We start from the raw sequence: 22,643 nt of genomic DNA, 5'->3' as shown, positions 1-22,643 counted from the left end.
GTTGTCCTGGAGTCCAGACCCAGCTGGAGAAACTAAGGCACAGGGGAGTTCTGGTTCTCTTCCTTGACTCTGGGGCCCACCCAGGAAGCTCTGACAGTCCCTGGAAAGACTGGATTCACTGAGAAATTACCCCCTGCTGAAGACTAGGTTGGGGAGAATAGCTGAGAGGGTGGCAAGGTAGTAGTCTCCCCGCCTTCCCTCAGAGCCTCTTTGCAGAAAGGAGAAGCGCGGTTTTCTCCCGCCTCCTTCCCTCCCTTATTTCCCCGCCCCTTCTGCTTCGCCAACCCTGGAGCAGAGCTTTCGCTGCGCCCTGCGAGGGCGGGAGCGTGTTGCGCCCTGGAGCCAGAGCTGGGGCGGCCGAGCTGCTGGGAGCCCGGCCCCAGCTAAGTAGAGCCACCTGGGTGGAGCCCAGGGTGTTGCGCGGCCGGCCAGGCGTGAGAGAGGTGCGGCTCTGCTACAAAAACCGTAAGCAGAGATGCCGGGGCCATATCCCGCCGCCAGGTAATGCTGGCCCACCCTGGGGCGCGCTCAGCTGCGCGGTGCTGGGGCGGGGGGTGGGGGGGTGGGGACGTCTCTGCTAGCTTCCGGGGAGTGGTGACGCGAGTCCGGTAGATTTAGGGTCTCTTCCTTTAAGAGACCCAAAGTGAGAGAAGGGGTTTAGGGTGGAACCCCCAGATGAGCCCACCCAGGCCTAGGCCATCCCTGGAATCAGAGCTCTGGCTAGGGAAGAGTGTGAAGGGGAAGCTGGTTTTGGGGGAACTTGCTCTGCCTCAGGAGCCTTGCCCCTTTGCAAGCACCCTTCTGCTTGGCGGCTAGGGTGATGCTTCCCTCAGCCTTGGATTAGCGGCTGGCCTGCTGGGACCATGGGGGCTTTTCTCTTGGGTGCTGGGGGGGGCATTGCATTATAAGTGACTTGTTAAGAGGTGGAGTAAACTGAGAGCTGTGAGACCTGGGGTGGGGTGGGGGGGCTGGTCCTGTTCAGGCAGCCTCTGTGGGGCCTCAGTTTCCTTATCTGTGCAATGAAGGGCTTGACATTTTGTTTGTGACTCTGGCATTTTCAGGCTGTCAAACTGCCTTTTGGACAGGTGAGTTGGTAAAAGCCCCAGAATGGACTGCAGAAATGTCCCCCTCAACACTGTAGGAGATAGGCAAACTTGGGACACAGACCTTGGAGGCAAACTTGGGAAGAAGACCTTGGTACCCTGTCTTCCAGCCAGTCTTTTGAATGGCATCTTACTGGGCTGCTCAGGACCCAGTGGCTTCACAGACGAGGCAGAGGTTGAGAATGCTGATTATTTTAGTGTTGAGTGTAGGTATATTGGGTGTAGGGAGATGGGGTTGGGAAGAAGCAGATCAAGGTATATTAATGGTTTTTCTCCAAACTGGCCAATTGTTCGATACTTGGGCATAAAGCTGCTTTAAACTTGGCTGTCTTCTCTGGAGCTTCCTCCGTACTCCGTCAAGCTAATGACAGACCTTGAGGCTGTGTAATGTCTTAATCGCTATAATTCTTTCCTTTTTGATCATCTGAAACTAAGAAACACATGTCAGGCCTGATACTAACCTACCTTGATTATTTTGGACTGCCTTCCTCCCCCCAGTTGTTCTGTGACTCTACCTCCTTATCATCTTCTCCCCACTTTTCTTTCTGCTTCCTACTCCTGAACATTTTTCCTGTCCTGCGCTCTACCCACCTTTTCTCCCATCCCCACTTTCTCCATTCTTACTGCTCCCCTTTCTAATCCCTTTCCTTTCATGCTTCGCCTTTCTAATCCTTCCCCCTCCATAGCAGATTTTTCCTGATCACTATCTTATGTACCATCCCCATCCCTGTCCCTTCATATTCACACGAACTACTCTTTAATTTTTATTATGGACTTGACATTGTATATTTATTTGCTTATTTCTTTGCTTCTCTTACTAATCCATAAAGTTCATGAACACAGGGACTTTGTCCTGTTCAGCTAGATTAGTACTGGTACACTGTAGATGCTAAATAAGTGTTTGTGGAATAACTGAATATGTGTGTGTGTGTGTGTGTGTGTGTGTGAGAGAGAGAGAGAGAGAGAGAGAGAGAGATTGATTAATGTAGCTGCTGAAGGAGGAGATCATTCCAGGTGAGAGGAGGGAGTACAAGCCAAGGAGTAGAGGGAGAAGAGAGAATGAGAGGATGGCTTTTGATGGGAGAAGGGTCACCTCCTTCACTGTAACTGGGTGGTACAGTGCAGGGAAGCATACAGATTTAGGAGTGGGAAGATAGAGTTCTTCTGCAAAGATTTCTGTTTTCTCATTGAAATTTGGCTCATTGGCTAAGGGAAGGGGTGAATGAGAAGCCCAGTTGATGCTCATTTGAGGCAAGGTAATCATAAGTAGGGAGAGCCTCATAATTTTCAAGCTAAAACAGTCAACCAGGTAATGTTCTCTAGGATACTCAGCTGTTTCAGTCTAGAGACAGTTTGGAGAGAGTTGAGCTCAACCATCCCAAAGCTGGGATTTTGTCAATTGAATTTTGGAAAGGGAGAGAAGGCAAGGGGGTTGATTGTTCTTGTTTTTGTTTTTTATCAGATTTACCTTGCCTCAAATGAGCATCAACTGGGCCTCTCATTCACCCCCTCCCTTAGCCAATGAGCCAATAGTTTATTGTTCGTACTGTTATGAGCATGGGTGTACAGATAGCTCTTACAGACCCTGCTTTCAATATTTTGGGGTATATACCCCAGAAGTAGAACTGCTGGATCATATGGCAATTCTGTAATATTTTTAATTTTTTGAGGAACTGTTTGCTCTACTGTTTTCCATAGTGGCTGTACCATCTTATATTTCTACCAGTAATTCATAAGGGTTCCAGTTTCTCCACATCCTCACCAACACTCGTTGTTTTCTGGGGTTTTTTGATAGTAACCATCCTAAGGGTATAAGGTGGTGTCTCGTAGTTTTGGCTTGCATTTCCCTAAGTATTAGTGATGTTGAGAACCTTTTTTTGTGCTTGTTGGCCATTCATGTATCTTCTTTGGAGAAATGTCTATGCAAATCCTTAGCCCATATTTGAATTGGGTTGTTTGTTTTTTTTGTTGTTGAATTTTAGAGGGTTCATTTTTTTTTTTTTTTTGCGGTACACGGGCCTCTCACTGTTGTGGCCTCTCCTGTTGCGGAGCACAGGCTCCAGACGTGCAGGCTCAGCGGCCAAAGCTCACGGGCCCAGCCTCTGCGCGGCATGTGGGATCTTCCTGGACCGGGGCACGAACTCGTGTCCCCTGCATTGGCAGGCAGACTCTCAACCACTGCACCACCAGGGAAGCCCAGGTTGATGGTTTTTGATGTTTAAGTGATTTTGTTGGACTATGTTTAGGGAAAAAAGAAAGTGATTGTAGTGGGGACTAACCGATAGTGGATTGGAGCTCAAAAGAAAGTCTGGGAATTGTAGTGGAAGTTCTTGAACAAGTGAGCTACATGGATAGGAAGTTGTGTTTGGAGTATATGTGATTCTCTCTAGATATTGGAGTCAATGAACATTTTGAGGATAAGGTCCAGGGTGTGATCATGGGAGTATTGGCTAACGTGGACTCTAGGTCAGCAAATGAAATAGCCAGAGTATTGGAGGGGTCATCATTGTTGCTGTTCAGTCACCTAGAATGTTAACTGGAAGGGTACAGAAGAACACTGATCTAGGGACCTTTGAGTGGAGTGTCCAGGAAGTAGGTATTAGGCAGCAAGGGAGTGTGATAGCAGCCAGTGGAGGCTACTCGAAGGAACAGAAGTTTTACAAGAGGAAGAAAAAGGAGTGGTTTGGAAATGGCACTGAAAATTAAGGACCACACTGATAGGTTGGATGTAAGAGAGAAAACAGCCTTCAGTTGAGAGAGCTGCTAGAGAAGTCTCTTTCTCAGGAGATAACCAAATTTCTTTTAAGGCAAAGAGGCAAGGGGAATGAGCCCATGACAAATGGGAAGTTCCAGAGGAAATAGTGGGAGGGATCCAGAGTCAGGAAAGGGTTGAGGAATTTGGTCAGATTAGAGGACGTACAGGAAAGGTTGGGTTTGAGAGTTTGGGTGGTCAAGGCTGTCTGAAGTAAATGGACACTGGAAGCTTGATTAAATTAGTTGTGATTCTCTTTTAAAGGAGAGAGGGCAGTCTAGTTTCATTCTTTTGTTCCTAATACTTCCAAGAGAATATGTTCCTTTGAGGCAGCGTGTGGCAGTGTGGGAAATCATAGGATATGTTCAGGCAGATTGACTGGAAGATCATCTATCTAGGAGACAGCAGAATAGATTCCAGTGTTTCTTGGGAGGTTAAACTAGATCACCTTATTGGTTCCTTCAGCTCTCAGATTGTATGAGCCTCAGGTTTTAGTGATTATTTTCTCATTTCAGGCCATCCGTGGGGAGGGCTGGAGGTTTGAAGCTTAAATTTGAATTTTTCCCTTAACTATTGGGAATAGCTCAACGGGGGATACAGGTCAGGAATTTCCCAAGATGGTAGGAGGAGGATTATAAGACATTTGGTGCTGGTTTCTGTGAGTGACTCTAGTGACTATCTGCAGGGGTGATAGGGGTGAGGAAGATGTGTAGTAGTATTGGTAGGGGGAGGAGAGGGTGAAGGTATAGGGTCAACATAAGTTAATTTAAGTCTCTGACTCCAAATCTCTCTGCCTTTTCCATTTCACTTTGCTGCCTCTCATGCCTCCCCAATTGTAGGAAGTTTTCCAGGTATTCTGTTTCATTGAGTGATCTTAGCTAAGTTGCATACCCTTATGGGTTTCATGTTAGAACTATGAAATAAAGATTTGGAACTAGCTGATTTTTCAAGATCCTTCCAACTCCTGTGTTTTTCTTCTCTAAACCAGGCTGCCTTTTAGTCAGTGAACCGTTACTAATTACCTAGTTGTGCCAGGTCTGTGCTGGGTGGGACTCGGGGACATAGACATTAATCAGACTTAGTTTTGTCCCTTGACTTGTTCATGGTCTGGTGAGGTTGATATCATGAAATATGGAACCTGCTGCATAGAATTATGTATAAAATGCTATTAAATTTGGGGCAAGGTAGAAATAGGAGGGCTGTGTGAAGGTTTTGTAGAGGAAGTGAATCAAGCGGGGTCTTGAAGAATGAGTAGGAGTTTTCTTGGCAGACAAGTTGGGACATTTTAGGCAGAGAGAACAGTGTGGGCAAAGGCAGTAGCCTGAAAGCAGATTGGGTTGGAATGACAAGTTTAGAGATAGAAGAGATGAAACTGGATAGATGAGTGGGGGATGAGAACAGGTATTTTCTGAACATCTATTTTGTGTCAGGCAGCATGCTAGGAGCTTTTATATATGCTTTTCAATTCTCATGATAGCTCTGTAAAATAGACAATCCTATTTGTATTTTAAAAAAGAGGAAACTGAGGGTCAAAAATTAAAGTAGCTTTCCTAACAGCTCAGAAAGAGCTTCCAGTTTTCCTCCCTGCTACCTTAGCAGTTGCTTTCTTGTTGCTAAACCACTGCGAGTGGCTGGAGGCTGCACAGCGGGAATGTCTTTGACTTGTCAGAAGGACATCCCTCAGCAAATTCAAGACTGTAGCATTCCAGGCTTCTGCCAAAGAAAACCTCCTGGCACAATTTAATTAAAGATCAGATTCTCATAACCAGGTGTCAAGGGCATGCAGTACTCCCCAGTCTTGGGTGGAGTGTTGAGCATGCCAGTCTTAGCAGCTCTGAGTTGTTGGAACTGAGAAATGTGATTAATACATGAGATAGGTTTTATTTCTTTTTTCCTTCCGCATCTTCATTTAAATAATGGCCTGAGGTAATATTAAAGGTTATCTAGTCCATTCCTTTGCCTCTAGAGTGAACAGTGAGGTATGGTATGGTGGAAAGAGAGGCGATTCTGCAGTCACACAGACTTCATTTCAGGTTCCTGCCTCTGCTCTCCACTAGCTGTGTGACCCTGGGTGGCTGGCAGCATCTCTGAGATTTTGCTTCTTCTGATTTGTTCACTCTTTTATCCCCAGCGCCTAACACAGTCTGGCAAACAGTAGGTGATGAATAAATATTTACATGAATGAATGAGAAAAATAATACCAACCAAATAGATTTCCAGGTTTTCTTGTACACTCCATTAATGTTAGTGGTTATTGAAATATCAGCCCCAGGTGATGGCTGAAACCCTATTTGTAAAGACAGTTAGTCCAGAAGGTTCAATGGGGATACTCTTAAAAGAATTTTAGCAACTTTGTTAGTCAATTTAGAGAACTCTCCTAAATTCCAAGTCCCATTGTGTGAGCTCAAGGCACCACAGAGTCGTCAGTGCAGATGGATAGCAGCTGGTCCCCTCCTCCAGGGAACACTTCTTTTCTCATTGTCATCCCTCAGCCTTTTTTAATCAACAGCGTCATCTTTTATTTTTAACATGGGACATTCATTGTACAGATCTAGAACTGCTTAGAAAGGACCATTTTTCTGACTAGCGCTGTATGTATTGCAGAAAATGAAAGGTCCTCTGTGATTGCTGTGTCCTACTTTTTCACCTTCATGTTGCGTTCTACCACACTGTACTCTCACACATGTTATTCCTATGATCTGGGATATATTTGCCTTCGTCGTTCTCTGTCAAAATCATTCATTTTATTGTCTGTTTTCCTTGGTCAAGGTAATATACCAATGCCTGGGCCTATCCCAGACCAATTAAAATCAGAGTTAAAGCAGTGGTATTCCCCCCCGCACCCCTGCCGCCCCCGCTTTTTAATTAGGAAAATCTGAAACATACAGCAAAGTTGAAAGAATTGTATAGTGAATACCTGTGTAATCGCCATGTAGATTCTTCTACCATTAACATTTTCATGTTAACTTGCTTTATCACATCCATTATATATTGACATGTGTATTATATCACATCCCTATGTTCATCCACTAATGTATCTTACTTTTTAAAAATGCATTTCAAAGTAAATTGCAGATATTAGTATACTTCCTCTCTTAAGTACTTCATCTGGTGTTTTAAAAAGCTCCTCGGGAATTCTAATAGTCCAGAGTCAAAGACCACTAGTCTGACCTATTTATTCTTTAAGCCCCTACTCTTTTTTTTTTTTGGCTGCACTGCGCAGCATGTGGGATCTTAGTTTCCCGACCAGGGATGGAACCCATGCCCCCTGCAGTGGAAGTGTGGAGTCCTAACCACTGGATCACCAGGGCATTCTCCTAAGCCCCTACTCTTAACACCACTTCTTCTGAGAAGCCTCACTGATGACCTCAGTTTAATACAGTCTTTCCTTTCTGTTTCTTCTGACATTTTACTGCTTGTACTATTCTACAGCACTGTTCACAATTGGCCTGACATTGTGGTGTTCTAGGTCCTGTCTGTTTTGCTTACTAGACCGTGAGAACCTCTAGAGTCGGGAACATATTCATTTATTTATCTCTATATCCCTGGTTTCTGGCATAGCACCTTACAAGTAAGTACTCATTAAAAATTATTTGAATTGTACTTGAATGAAGAGCCTGCAACTGCAGTAAAAGGTGTACATAACTTTCACATGGCTGATTTGAGGACCAAGAAATTATTTATCTTCTCTGTTGCTTGCTCATGGCAGACATTTAGTAAATATCAATCTTAAGTCCAGCCCAAACATGTTTATATATTTCTATATTTGCCATTGGCTAGATTTGACGGATCTAAATGTAAATCAGAAGTAACATAGTTTAGGTCAGAATAGGTACAGCGGAGTGAGAATTACCTCAAGTATAGTTGGAAAATCCTTTGGCAGAGAGTCAGAAGACTTGAGTTCCAGTCCCCACCTTTAAATTTCTGTGTGATCTTTGGCAATTTCTTTCTGCTTTTTGGACCTCCGTACTCCTGTTACGTGAGGGGGTCAGATTAGATGACCTCTAAGGTTGCTTCTGGCTTTGATGTTATGTGTATCTTAAAATCTTTGATTATCTTGGCTGTGATTTATACTTGTGGCTGTGGAATCCAGATGTGGTAAAGTAGAAAGAAGTATTTGTTGGTGAACATACTCCTCTGAATCCCTGACTGGTTTTGTTCAGTATGTAAAGTACCTTGTACATACTGGCTACTTGAAAAGTGTTTTCTTTCCCTTTTTTCTACTCTAGCGCTGTATCTTTATGCTTTTTATAGAAAAAGAAACATAAATCACTTCCCCTCCTTGGTTGCCTCTTGACTAGTGTCTGTCTAGAGACTGACTGCTCAGGAGGAAACAACAGTTTGCAGCTCATAGGTGAAGAGAGTTCTATTAGGACTATAGCTAGTAAATAACAGAACCAGGACTTAAACTTGTCTGATTCTAACTCCAGTCATCTTTTTACTATATCGCCCTGCCAGTGGCCCTTTTGAAACCTCACAGTGATCCTACATTTATTATAGAGTCATTCAGTTGATTAATAATTAGTACTTCAGTATAATTAGTTGCTTATAAATTAGTACTTCAGTATAATTAGTTGCTTATAAATGAGACTCTGGGGCATTGGTAACACATGGTCAATCTGTCTTTCTGTTATATCAGTTTGTCATCTAGGATAGATAAAGGTTAGTAAAGATTTTAAGATACACATAACATCAAAGCCAGAAGCAACCTTAGAGGTCATCTAATCTGACCCCGTCACGTAACAGGAATACGGAGGTCCAAAAAGCAGAAAGAAATTGCCAAAGATCACACAGAAATTTAAAGGTGGGGACTGGAACTCAAGTCTTCTGACTCTCTGCCAAAGGATTTTCCAACTATACTTGAGGTAATTCTCACCCCGCTGTACCTATTCTGACCTAAACTATGTTACTTCTGATTTACATTTAGATCCGTCAAATCTAGCCAATGGCAAATATAGAAATATATAAACATGTTTGGGCTGGACTTAAGATTGAGGAACTTTCATTCTAAATGTTGGCCTCGGGCTTAGCTTTATTCTGCAGCTTGTCAGAAGGCGTTGGCTTGTCATCCTTCCAAATCTTTGACCAGCAGAGATTGCTAGAAGATTTAATATATATTTGGTCATGTTATTCAAGAGCTGAGTGTATTTCTTGCAAATCAAAACTACAATGAGGTAACATCACACGGGTCAGAATGGCCATCATCAAAAAACCTACAGACAATAAATGCCAGAGAGGGTGTGGAGAAAAGGGAACCTTCCTACACTGTTGGTGGGAATGTAAATTGGTACAGCCACTATGGAAAACAGTATGGAGGTTCCTTAAAAAACTAAAAATAGAACTACCATACGACCCAGCAATCCTACTCCTGGGCATCCGGAGAATACTGTAATTCAAAAAAAGATACATGCACCCCAATGTTCGTTGCAGCACTATTTACAATAACCTGGACATGGATGCAACCTAAATGTCCATCAACAGAGGAATGGATAAAGAAGATGTGGTACATACATACAATGGAATATTACTCAGCCGTAAAAAAGAACAAAATAATGCCATCTGCAGCAACATGGATGGACCTAGAGATTGTCATACTGAGTGAAGTAAGTCAGACACAGAAAGACAAATATCGCTTATATGTGGAATCTAAAAAATAAAAGGGTACAAATGAATCTTATTTACAAAACAGAAGTAGAGTCACAGATACAGACAACAAACTTATGGTTACCAGGGGATAAGGGTGGGGACAGATAAACTGGGAGATTGGGACTAACACATACACACTACTGTATGTAAAGTAGATAACTAATAAGAACCTGCTGTATAGCACGGGGAACTCTACTCAATACTCTGTAATGGCCTATATGGGAAAATAATCTTAAAAAAACAGTGGATATATGTATTTGTATAACTGATTCACTTTGCTATATACCTGAAACTAACACAACATTGTAAATCAACTATACTCCAATAAAAATTTTAAAAAAAGAATTCTTTTTCCTATCAGGATTGAAATTTTGGACTTGTTTTCCTATAAACAAAGTTTAGAATAGTGTATGTTTTAAAATGTGCTAATTATTGTGCTAGGTATAGATGGACAAAATGACCTCTGAGTGGATCTATGAAGTGTAAAGAGAGTAAAGACTTGTGCAGAAGCCATAGGAAAGGACTGGATGGAGGGCTGCAGAGAAACTGGAAAGTAGTGTAAAAATATTAAGTCCAAGTAAGTTCAAAGGAAAGGTTCAAGAAGGCACAAACTTGTGTTCTGTGAGTATAGTTGAAAGTACTGGCACTGTTTAGCACTGAGAAAATAGATTTTGGGCGGTGGAGGGAGTCTTGAGAGATGATTTCAGGTACGTAAAGTTCTGAAGAGGCAATAGACTTTCACTGAGTAGCCCTCATATAGGATTTAGGAATAATAGATGGAAGTAGTGTTTGTTCATTTGTTGTTCTTTTATTTATTCATTTGCTTGTTCATTTGTTCAACAAATCTTTACTGATTACCTGTTCTGTGCCAGGCCTGGTGTTGGGGATTGCGATGACTGAACTTTGTTCTTGAGGAGTTCATAGTCTTAAGTCTGGCAGGGAAGGGAAGTGCAGGGAGAGACAAATGTGTAAACAAATAATTGCAATTCAGTGTGAGTAGATAAAACAATATAAGTGAGGGCTTCCCTGGTGGCGCAGTGGTTGAGAGTCCGCCTGCCGATGCAGGGGACACGGGTCCGTGCCCCGGTCCAGGAAGATCCCACATGCCGCGGAGCGGCTGGGCCCGTGAGCCATGGCCGCTGAGCCTGTGCATCCGGAGCCTGTGCTTCGCAACAGGAGAGGCCACAACAGTGAGAGGCCCACGTACTGCAAAAAGAAAAAAGCAATATAAGTGAGAGCTCTCTAAATGAAGTCACCAAAGATAGAATAGGCTGACTTGTGAGACTGTAGATTTCCTATCACTGGAGGTTTTCAAGCACAGGCTAGATGACCTGGGCTGGAATGTGGTACAGAGTATTCAAACATTGTATTCCAACAACAGATTTTAGGTTTTAATAATTTAGAATTTTTTTTGAAATTGGCGATCTACCACCTAGAGTTCTCCAAACACAGTGGAAGAACTGAGAAATGAAGAAAAGCCTTATCAGAAAGGTTGATGAAGCCTTTCTTTTTTTTTTTCCGCAGTGTGCGGGCCTCTCACTGCTGTGGCCTCTCCCATTGTGGAGCACAGGCTCCGGACGCGCAGGCCCAGCGGCCATGGCTCATGGGCCCAGCCGTTCCGCGGCATGTGGGATCCTCCCAGACTGGGGCACAAACCCGTGTCCCCTGCATTGGCAGGCGGACTCTCAACCACTGCGCCACCAGGGAAGCCCTGATGAAGCCTTTCTTGGTGAAATTCTGGGCTGTCATCCTGGAAAGGAGTAATATTCAATGAAGCTTTTGGCTGAAGGACCTAAGAGGCAAGGAAGGGCCTGCTTAGGGTATCAGGTGGCTGCAGGGAGTGTAATTTTGGAACTGGCAGTCTGGAGTGGGAAGGTACTCTTGAGAGCTGGGCCAGTAGAAATTCTCTTTGGGGGAGCTGAGGGACTTGAGTTGGGGCTGGGAGGGAAAGCAAAGACAAATCTGCAAAATGAAACTGGAAGAAATGGATAAAAAGCACACCACCCAGAGAGTTACTCTAGATTAACAAGATTGTCCTTGCTTACTTGATTTCTTTTGTTCAGAAAGAGAAGTGAGGAGCAGTGGGTTTGTCAGAGGTAGGTCAGGATGAATTATATAAACAGATGAAGTTTAAATTTGATCTTAAAAGATGAGTAAGATTTTCATCAGTCAGAGGAGGGAGAAATCACTGACAAGAAGCATTGGGGTTGGGGGGTGTAGGGCAAGAGGAGGGTAAGAGACTACTTGGCAAATTCAGGAGAACAGAGATTTCTGAAGTGTGGTTTGAATGCAAGCTGTGTCCAGGTACAATGGCTTAGTTTGTGAGGCAGTTCAATATCAAAGATTGCAAAGGACCTTAAAATTTCGTCTGTACTGAATTCCTTAAAGGCAAGGTATATAACTATGTCAAACTTTTGATTAATAGAAATATTTAATGAATCCACTGTTGAGTTAGATACTATACTAGGCTCTTTTGGATTACAAAGGTGACAAAATCGTGCCTGATCTTTGGGTTACATTCTTCTGGCGAAGATAATTAAAACATAGTAAAAATAAATGTGATAACCTGGAAATACACCCATTGCCTTTGGAGTGTGGAGGAGGGGACCTTAACTTGAAGGTGAGAACATTTCAAAAGGGCTTCATAGGAGAAATAGCAGTTGAGGGGCTTCCCTGGTGGCACAGTGGTTGAGAGTCCGCCTGCCGATGCAGGGGACGCTGGTTCGTGCCCCGGTCCAGGAGGATCCCACATGCCGCGGAGCGGCTGGGCCCGTGAGCCATGGCTGCTGGGCCTGCGCGTCTGGAGCCTGTGCTCCGCAACGGGAGAGGACACAACAGTGAGAGGCCCGCGTACGGCAAAAAAAAAAAAAAAATAGCAGTTGAAGGATGAGTGAATTTGAGGATAGGGAAATTGGCATTCTAAGCAGAGGGAACAGCATGTGTACAGGAATGAAAGTGTGAAAGCTACAGTATACTTGAAGAAGTTGGGTGTGGCTAGAGTATAAGGGGAATTAGAGGGAGTGGTAGTGGTGGGAAATGAAGCTGATGGTGGAATGGGTTAAACAATGGGAGGGCCTTTAACAGCAAGCTAAGGAACTTTAGCTTTTATTCTGGGATGTCACTGAAGGGTTTTAAGTAGAGGTATGAGTGTTTTAAGATCACTGATGGCGTGTGGAGAAAGGATTGAGGGAAAAAATGGATGCAAGGGATCATTTAGCTCTGCATTTATTAGAAAATGTTAAGACTCCTATAGATTTTGTCCATAGCATTTAAGTAGTTAACTTCTAAAGCAGTGGTATTCAATTCTGGCAGGCACTGGGATCACTAAGTTTTAAAATTATAAATTTTGGGCTTAACCCAGCCGTACTAAATCAGAATTTATGAGGGTCATACAAGGACATCTATATTTCTGAAAAGTTTTGGTGATTATTACACTGTTTTGTTTTGTTTTGTTTTGTTTTTTTGATGATTAGAAACTTCAGTCTAAAAAGCACTGTTGTATTTGACTCTAAGGAGCTTACATTCTAAATAGTCATGGTTAAAGATATAATTTCCAGGGGCTTCCCTGGTGGTGCAGTGGTTGAGAGTCCACCTGCCGATGCAGGGGACACGGGTTCGTGCCCCAGTCCGGGAATATCCCACATGCTGCGGAGCAGCTAGGCCCGTGAGCCATGGCCACTGAGCCTGCGCGTCCGGAGCCTGTGCTCCGCAACAGGAGAGCCCACAACAGTGAGAGGCCCGCGTACTGAGAAAAAAAAAAAAAAAGAAAGATATAATTTCCAGTGTAGCATGAAGAATAATGAGAAACTTTATTAACTCTGGATATATTCATATTTATCTATTGTCAAGCACACTTATTTAAGGTAATAACATCTATCTTCACTAAAACTACTGGTTCCATCTGATAGGGATTTTTTCCCTTTTCTTTTAGATTTTATTCCTTCTGTTTCCGAGAAGCACTGGAAATTGCCTGTAAATTCAGCACCATATAGGACAAGATGGTTAATGCATTGATCATCATATATTTAGAACAAGGTCAAATTTTAGAGGAAGGAGATACTGGAGAGATGATAAAGGCCAGGGATCAGCAAACTTTTCTTGTAAATGACCAGATAGTAAATATTGTAGGTTTGTGAACAACCTAAATATTTTAGGCCTGTTGCAACTACGTAGTATTGCCATTAGAATGTGAAAGAAGCCATAGACAATATGTAAGTGAATGGATGTGGCTGTGTTCCAGTAAAACTGTTTACAAAACCAGCAGCTTTACTGACCATTGGTATAATGATACAATTCCTACCAGAGAAGGAATGATTTTCCTAAGGTAACAAAATTAGAGCTTGGCAGAGAACTCACTATGTGGAATACTGTTGGCAGTTTTATTTAATCTTCATGTGAATGACTGAATGGAACCCAAGTGGTTAAGGAATTTCTCTAAAGCTTGTTAAGTAGCACAGGGATTCATTCTCAGTTTAACTGGGCCAAATTTCTGCCTTTTAAATCACATCATGGTGGCTTTTTGTGCTCTCCGATGCCTTAGATAGGAGAATGAAGAGAAAAGCAAGAACCTTGTGAATTTTCAGCAGTGCTTGGCACAGAGTAGGTATTACATCTTTGAGTATGGTGGACTGAATAAGATAGCAGTAGTCATGGTATGCAGTGGAAGGGCTTGAGGTGGGTCCTGGAGGAAGGGTTGTAAAATTTGGATTCCTTTAAAATTTTCAATACCTATTTCCTTTTGCTCAAAAAATAATAAAAGAGTTATGTTCTTCTTTCTGATTCCAGTAGCTGCTGCTGGTGCTGACAATGTCGAATAACGGCCTAGACATTCAAGACAAACCCCCAGCCCCTCCGATGAGAAATACCAGCACTATGATTGGAGCTGGCAGCAAAGATGCTGGAACCCTAAACCACGGTTCCAAACCTCTGCCTCCAAACCCAGAGGAGAAGAAAAAGAAGGACCGATTTTACCGAGCCATCTTACCTGGTGATAAAAGTACAGTATTTCATTTCTTTCTCATCATTTGTATACTTAAAAAAAATTTTTTTTGGTAACCTGAATATAATATTTGTCCCTTCCTTGATTTAATTTTCCTTTAATTCCTCTTTTTCTCATTAAATATTTTCCTTATTCCTTATCTTCTTTTCCTGAAATGACTGTGAAGTCAAATGGAAAATAGACCCATTATTATACTCTATTAACTATATCTGACCAAAATTCTAGGAAAATAATTATGCTCTTGCCAGATTTTGGGCAATCTGAAGCCATATATTTACTTTTTTTTTTTTTTTTTCATTTTAACATCTTTATTGCAATATAATTGCTTTACAATGGTATGTTAGTTTCAGCTTCACAACAAAATGAATCAGTTATATCTATACATATGTTCCCATATCTCTTCCCGCTTGCGTCTCCCTCCCTCCCACCCTCCCTATCCCACCCCTCCAGGCGGTCACAAAGCACCGAGCTGATCTCCCTGTGCTATGCGGCTGCTTCCCACTAGCTATCTACCTTACGTTTGGTAGTGTATATATGTCCATGCCTCTCTCTCGCTTTGTCACCGTTTACCCTTCCCCCTCCCCATATCCTCAAGTCCATTCTCTAGTAAGTCTGTGTCTTTATTCCTGTTTCACCCCTAGGTTTTTCATGACATTTTTTTTTCTTAAATTCCATATATATGTGTTAGCATACGGTATTTGTCTCTCTCTTTCTGACTTACTTAACTCTGTATGACAGACTCTAGGTCTATCCACCTCATTACAAATAGCTCGATTTCGTTTCTTTTTATGGCTGAGTAATATTCCATTGTATATATGTGCCACATCTTCTTTATCCATTCATCCGATGATGGACACTTAGGTTGTTTCCATCTCTGGGCTATTGTAAATAGAGCTGCAATGAACATTTTGGTACATGACTCTTTTTGAATTATGGTTTTCTCAGGGTATATGCCCAGTAGTGGGATTGCTGGGTCATATGGTAGTTCTATTTGTAGTTTTTTAAGGAACCTCCATACTGTTTTCCACAGTGGCTGTATCAATTTACATTCCCACCAACAGTGTAAGAGGGTTCCCTTTTCTCCACACCCTCTCCAGCATTTATTGTTTCTAGATTTTTTGAGGATGGCCATTCTGACTGGTGTGAGATGATATGTCATTGTAGTTTTGATTTGCATTTCTCTAATGATTAGTGATGTTGAGCATTCTTTCATGTGTTTGTTGGCACTCTGTATATCTTCTTTGGAGAAATGTCTATTTAGGTCTTCTGCCCATTTTTGGATTGGGTTGTTTGTTTTTTTGATATTGAGCTGCATGAGCTGCTGGTAAATTTTGGAGATTAATCCTTTGTCAGTTGCTTCATTTGCAAATATTTTCTCCCATTCTGAGGGTTGTCTTTTGGTCTTGTTTATGGTTTCCTTTGCTGTGCAAAAGCTTTGAAGTTTCATTAGGTCCCATTTGTTTATTTTTGTTTTTATTTCCATTTCTCTAGGAGGTGGGTCAAAAAGGACCTTGCTGTGATTTATGTCATAGAGTGTCCTGCCTATGTTTTCCTCTAAGAGTTTGATAGTTTCTGGCCTTACATTTAGGTCTTTAATCCATTTTGAGCTTATTTTTGTGTATGGTGTTAGGGAGTGATCTAATCTCATACTTTTACATGTAGCTGTCCAGTTTTCCCAGCACCACTTATTGAATAGGCTGTCCTTTCTCCACTGTACATTCCTGCCTCCTTTTTCAAAGATAAGGTGACCATATCTGCATGGGTTTATCTCTGGGCTTTCTATCCTGTTCCATTTATCTATATTTCTGTTTTTGTGCCAGTACCATACTGTCTTGATTACTGTAGCTTTGTAGTGTAGTCTGAAGTCAGGAAGCCTGATTCCTCCAGCTCCGTTTTTCGTTCTCAAGATTGCTTTGGCTATTCGGGGTCTTTTGTGTTTCCATATAAATTGTGAAATTTTTTGTTCTAGTTCTGTGAAAAATGCCATTGGTAGTTTGATAGGGATTGCATTGAATCTGTAGATTGCTTTGGGTAGTAGAGTCATTTTCACAATGTTGACTCTTCCAATCCAAGAACATGGTATATCTCTCCATCTATTTGTATCATCTTTAATTTCTTTCATCAGTGTCTTATAATTTTCTGCATACAGGTCTTTTGTCTCCTTAGGTAGGTTTATTCCTAGATATTTTATTCTTTTTGTTGCAATGGTAAATGGGAGTGTTTTCTTGATTTCACTTTCAGATTTTTCATCCTTAGTGTATAGGAATGCCAGAGATTTCTGTGCATTAATTTTGTATCCTGCCACTTTACCAAATTCATTGATTAGCTCTAGTAGTTTTCTGGTAGCATCTTTAGGATTCTCTATGTATAGTAACATGTCATCTGCAAAGAGTGACAGCTTTACTTCTTCTTTTCCGATTTGGATTCCTTTTATTTCCTTTTCTTCTCTGATTGCTGTGGCTAAAACTTCCAAAACTATGTTGAATAAGAGTGGTGAGAGTGGGCAACCTTGTCTTGTTTCTGATCTTAGTGGAAATGCTTTCAGTTTTTCACCATTGAGGATGATGTTGGCTGTGGGTTTGTCATATATGGCCTTTATTATGTTGAGGAAAGTTCCCTCTATGCCTACTTTCTGCAGGGTTTTTATCATAAATGGGTGTTGAATTTTGTCAAAAGCTTTCTCTGCATCTATTGAGATGATCATATGGTTTTTCTCCTTCAATCTGTTAATATGGTGTATCACGTTGATTGATTTGCGTATATTGAAGAATCCTTGCATTCCTGGAATAAACCCCACTTGATCATGGTGTATGATCCGTTTAATGTGCTGTTGGATTCTGTTTGCTAGTATTTTGTTGAGGATTTTTGCATCTATGTTCATCAGTGATATTGGCCTGTAGTTTTCTTTCTTTGTGACATCCTTGTCTGGTTTTGGTATCAGGGTGATGGTGGCCTTGTAGAATGAGTTGGGGAGTGTTCCTCCCTCTGCTATATTTTGGAAGAGTTTGAGAAGGATAGGTGATAGCTCTTCTCTAAATGTTTGATAGAATTCGCCTGTGAAGCCATCTGGTCCTGGGCTTTTGTTTGTTGGAAGATTTTTAATCACAGTTTCAATTTCAGTGCTTGTGATTGGTCTGTTCATATTTTCTATTTCTTCCTGATTCAGTCTTGGCACGTTGTTCATTTCTACGAATTTGTCCATTTCTTCCAGGTTGTCCATTTTATTGGCATAGAGTTGCTTGTAGTAATCTCTCATGATCTTTTGTATTTCTGCAGTGTCAGTTGTTACTTCTCCTTTTTCATTTCTAATTCTATTGATTTGAGTCTTCTCCCTTTTTTTCTTGATGAGTCTGGCTAATGGTTTATCAATTTCGTTTATCCTTTCAAAGAACCAGCTTTTAGTTTTATTGATCTTTGCTATCGTTTCCTTCATTTCTTTTTCATTTATTTCTGATCTGATTTTTATGATTTCTTTCCTTCTGCTAACTTTGGGGTTTTTTTGTTCTTCTTTCTCTAATTGCTTTAGGTGCAAGGTTAGGTTGTTTATTCAAGATGTTTCCTGTTTCTTAAGGTAGGATTGTATTGTATAAACTTCCCTCTTAGAACTGCTTTTGCTGCATCCCATAGATTTTGAGTCGTTGTGTCTCCATTGTCATTTGTTTCTAGGTATTTTTTGATTTCCTCTTTGATTTCTTCAGTGATCACTTCATTATTAAGTAGTGTATTGTTTAGCCTCCATGTGTTTGTATTTTTTACAGATCTTTTCCTGTAATTGATATCTAGTCTCATAGCGTTGTGGTCGGAAAAGATACTTGATACAATTTCAATTTTCTTAAATTTACCAAGGCTTGATTTGTGACCCAAGATATGATCTATCCTGGAGAATGTTCCATGAGCACTTGAGAAATATGTGTATTCTGTTGTTTTTGGATGGAATGTCCTATAAATATCAATTAAGTCCATCTTGTTTAATGTATCATTTAAAGCTTGTGTTTCCTTATTTATTTTCATTTTGGATGATCTGTCCATTGGTGAAAGTGGGGTGTTAAAGTCCCCTACTATGAATGTGTTACTGTCAATTTCCCCTTTTATGGCTGTCAGTATTTGCCTTATGTATTGAGGTGCTCCTATGTTGGGTGCATAAATATTTACAATTGTTATATCTTCTTCTTGGATCGATCCCTTGATCATTATGTAGTGTCCTTCTTTGTCTCTTCTAATAGTCTTTGTTTTAAAGTCTATTTTGTCTGATATGAGAATTGCTACTCCAGCTTTCTTTTGGTTTCCATTTGCATGAAATACCTTTTTCCATCCCCTTACTTTCAGTCTGTATGTGTCTCTAGGTCTGAAGTGGGTCTCTTGTAGACAGCAAATATATGCGTCTTGTTTTTGTATCCATTCAGCCAATCTGTGTCTTTTGGTGGGAGCATTTAGTCCATTTACATTTAAGGTAATTATCGATATGTATGTTCCCATTCCCATTTTCTTAATTGTTTTGGGTTCGTTATTGTAGGTCTTTTCCTTCTCTTGTGTTTCTTGCCTAGAGAAGTTCCTTTAGCAGTTGTTGTAGAGCTGGTTTGGTGGTGCTGAACTCTCTCAGCTTTTGCTTGTCTGTAAAGGTTTTAATTTCTCCATCAAATCTGAATGAGATCCTTGCTGGGTAGAGTAATCTTGGTTGCAGGTTTTTCTCCTTCAACACTTTCAATATGTCCTGCCACTCCCTTCTGGCTTGCAGAGTTTCTGCTGAAAGATCAGCTGTTAACCTTATGGGGATTCCCTTGTGTGTTATTTGTTGTTTTTCCCTTGCTGCTTTTAATATGTTTTCTTTGTATTTAATTTTTGACAGTTTGATTAATATGTGTCTTGGCGTATTTCTCCTTGGATTTATCCTGTATGGGACTCTCTGTGCTTCCTGGACTTGATTAACTATTTCCTTTCCCATATTAGGGAAGTTTTCAACTATAATCTCTTCAAATATTTTCTCAGTCCCTTTCTTTTTCTCTTCTTCTTCTGGAACCCCTATAATTCAAATGTTGGTGCGTTTAATGTTGTCCCAGAGGTCTCTGAGATTCTTCTCAGTTCTCTTCATTCTTTTTTCTTTATTCTGCTCTGCAGTAGTTATTTCCACTATTTTATCTTCCAGGTCACTTATCCGTTCTTCTGCCTCAGTTATTCTGCTATTGATCCCATCTAGAGTATTTTTCATTTCATTTATTGTGTTGTTCATCATTGTTTGTTTCATCTTTAGTTCTTCTAGGTCCTTGTTAACTGATTCTTGCATTTTGTCTATTCTATTTCCAAGATTTTGGGTCATCTTTACTATCATTATTCTGAATTCTTTTTCAGGTAGACTGCCTATTTCCTCTTCATTTGTTAGGTCTGGTGGGTTTTTATCTTGCTCCTTCATCTGCTGTGTGTTTCTGTGTCTTCTCATTTTGCTCATCTTACTGTGTTTGGGGTCTCCTTTTTGCAGGCTGCAGGTTCGTAGTTCCCGTTGTTTTTGGTGTCTGTCCCCAGTGGCTAAGGTTGGTTCAGTGGGTTGTGTAGGCTTCCTGGTGGAGGGTACTAGTGCCTGTGTTCTGGTGGATGAGGCTGGATCTTGTCTTTCTGGTGGGCAGGTCCACGTCTGGTGGTGTGTTTTAGGGTGTCTGTAGACTTATTATGATTTTGGGCAGCCTCTCTGCTAATGGGTGGGGTTGTGTTCCTGTCTTGCTAGTTGTTTGGCATAGGATGGCCAGCACTGTAGCTTGCTGGTCATTGAGTGAAGCTGGGTGCTGGCATTGAGATGGAGATCTCTGGGAGATTTTCGCTGTTTGATATTATGTGCAGCTGGGAGGCCTCTTGTGGACCAGTGTCCTGAAGTTGGTTCTCCCACCTCAGAGGCACAGCACTGACTCCTGGCTGCAGCACCAAGAGCCTTTCATCCACAGGGCTCCTTAATTTGGGATGATTCGTTGTCTATTCATGTATTCCACAGATGCAGGGTACATCAAGTTGATTGTGGAGCTTTAATCTGCTGCTTCTGAGGCTGCTGGGAGAGATTTCCCTTTCTCTTCTTTGTTCTCACAGCTCCCAGGGGCTCAGCTTTGGATTTGGCCCCGCCTGTGCGTGTAGGTCGGCCTGAGGCGCGCCGTGCGTTCTCCCGGGGGAGTTGTCCCTGGATCCCGGGGCCCTGGCAGTGGCGGGCTGCACAGGCTCCCCGGAAGGGGGTGTGGATAGTGACCTGTGTTCGCACACAGGCTTCTTGGTGCCGGCAGCAGCGGCCTTAGCGTCTCATGTCTGTCTCTGGGCTCTGCACTTTTAGCCGCGGCTCGCGCCCGTCTCTGGAGCTCTCTTAAGCAGCGTTCTTAATCCCCTCTCCTCGTGCACTAACGCCCTGCAGGCTGTGTTCACGCGGCCAACCTCAGTCCTCTCCCGGCGCTCCAACAGAAGCCGGAGCCTCAGCTCCCAGCCCCGCCCGCCCCGGCGGGCGAGCAGACAAGCCTCTCGGCTGGTGAGTGCCGGTCGGCCCGATCCTCTGCGCTGGAATCTCCCCGCTTTGCCCTTCGCACCCCTGTTGCTGTGCTCTCCTCCGCGGCTCCCAAGCTCCCCCACTCCGCCACCCGAAGTCTCCGCCTGCGAAGCGGCTTCCTAGTGTGTGGACACTTTTCCTCCTTCACAGCTCTCTCCCGCTGGTGCAGGACCCGTCCCTATCCTTTTGTCTCTATTTTTTTCTTTTGCCCTAACCAGGTACGTGGGGGGTTCCTTGCCTTTTGGGAGGTCTGAGGTCTTCTGCCAGCGTTCAGTAGGTGCTCCGTAGGAGTTGTTCCACGCGTAAATGTATTTCTGGTGTATCTGTGGGGAGGAAGGTGATCTCTGCGTCTTACTCTTCCGCCATCTTCCCGGAAGTCCTTTTTTAACCCATATATTTACTTACTTTTTAAGTTCTTAAACTGTTTATGACCTCACAAAATATAAGAAATATTGAAATGTCTTCATTTGGATATGGTTTTTCCCCCAAACTAGTTTCATTTGGAATGTCATCTTTCCAGATTCTTTTTTTTTTGAAAAATTTTATTTATTTATTTTTGGCTGCATTAGGTCTTCATTGCTGCGCACGGGCTTTCTCTAGTTGTGTTGAGCGGGGGCTACTCTTTGTTGCGCTTCGCAGGCCTCTCATTGCAGTGGCTTCTCTTGTGGCGGAGCCCTGGCTCTAGGTGCTCAGGCTTCAGTAGTGGTGGCATGCGGGCTCAGTAGTTGTCGCTCGCGGAGTTAGTTGCTCCGCGGCATGTGGAATCTTCCCGGACCAGGCATCAAACCTGTGTCCCCAGCATTGGCAGGCGGATTCTTAACCACTGCACCAGCAGTGCAGGGAAGTCCCTTGTATCCAGATTCTTTTTTTTTTTTTTAATTAATTAATTAATTTTTGGCTACATTGGGTCTTCGCTGCTGAACCCAGGCTTTCTTTAGTTGCATTGAGCAGGGCCTACTCTTTGTTGCGGTGCACAGCCTTCTCATTGCAGTGGCTTCTCTTGTTGTGGAGCACGGGCTCTAGGTGCACGGGCTTTAGTAGTTGTGGCACGCAGGCTTCAGTAGTTGTTGCTTGCGATCTCTAGAGCGTAGGCTTGGTAGTTGTGGCACACAGGTTTAGTTGCTCTGCAGCATGTGGGATCTTCCCATACCAGGGCTCAAACCTGTGTCCCCTGCATTGGCAGGTGGATTCTTAACCACTCTGCCACCAGGGAAGTCCCAGTACCCTTTCTCTTACTCTTTCATTGAAGCTAGGAGGCATAGCTAGTAGGCTACATGGTAAAGTCAGAATTGGGATTCTGAAACAGTAGGCCAAATATGTCAAGTACAGTGATGAATTGCAGAAAATATGTTGCAGAAAAATATACCTGCATAACTACAGAGCAGGGGAGATGGTAGATAATAGTATCATTAACCAAATAGGGAACACAGGAAGAGGAACAAGTGAGGAAGGTTGATGGTTGGAGAGCAGGAAAGATGATGACTTAAACACATTGCATTTGAAGTGAAAAGATAATATTAGACACTTTGTATTTGAGACGTCTTGACATAGAGGTGTCTAATAGGCAGTGATCTTACATATAGGAAATGATTGTTGAAAAACTGAAATGAGAACTATTGAGGACTCTTATTG

The 22,643-nt window shown here is 42.4% G+C and overlaps 1 protein-coding gene across 2 annotated transcripts in view; it reads left to right on the top strand.

Moving 5' to 3' along the window:
- Positions 1-373: 373 nt before the first annotated feature.
- Positions 374-22,643, top strand: part of PAK1 (p21 (RAC1) activated kinase 1) — an 85,002-nt gene continuing 62,732 nt past the window's right edge. Inside the window, exons 1-2 of one of the 2 annotated variants that reach the window (XM_027083485.1) lie at positions 374-501; positions 14,287-14,497. In XM_027083485.1, coding sequence (XP_026939286.1) covers positions 14,308-14,497 — 190 coding nt within the window. In that variant the 5' untranslated portion in view covers positions 374-501; positions 14,287-14,307. Of the gene's footprint in view, positions 502-14,286; positions 14,498-22,643 lie in introns of those variants that run through there. The other variant, XM_027083486.1, reaches the window with a different exon arrangement.

The sequence above is a fragment of the Aethalodelphis obliquidens genome, unplaced genomic scaffold, assembly GCF_003676395.1.
Source record: "Aethalodelphis obliquidens isolate GAN/ISIS:26980383/991018 unplaced genomic scaffold, ASM367639v1 scaffold50, whole genome shotgun sequence".
In the NCBI taxonomy this organism is placed as follows: Eukaryota; Metazoa; Chordata; class Mammalia; order Artiodactyla; family Delphinidae; genus Aethalodelphis; species Aethalodelphis obliquidens.
The sequence above is the reverse complement of the archived record's forward strand: the minus strand, read 5'-3'. Positions and strand labels throughout refer to the sequence as shown.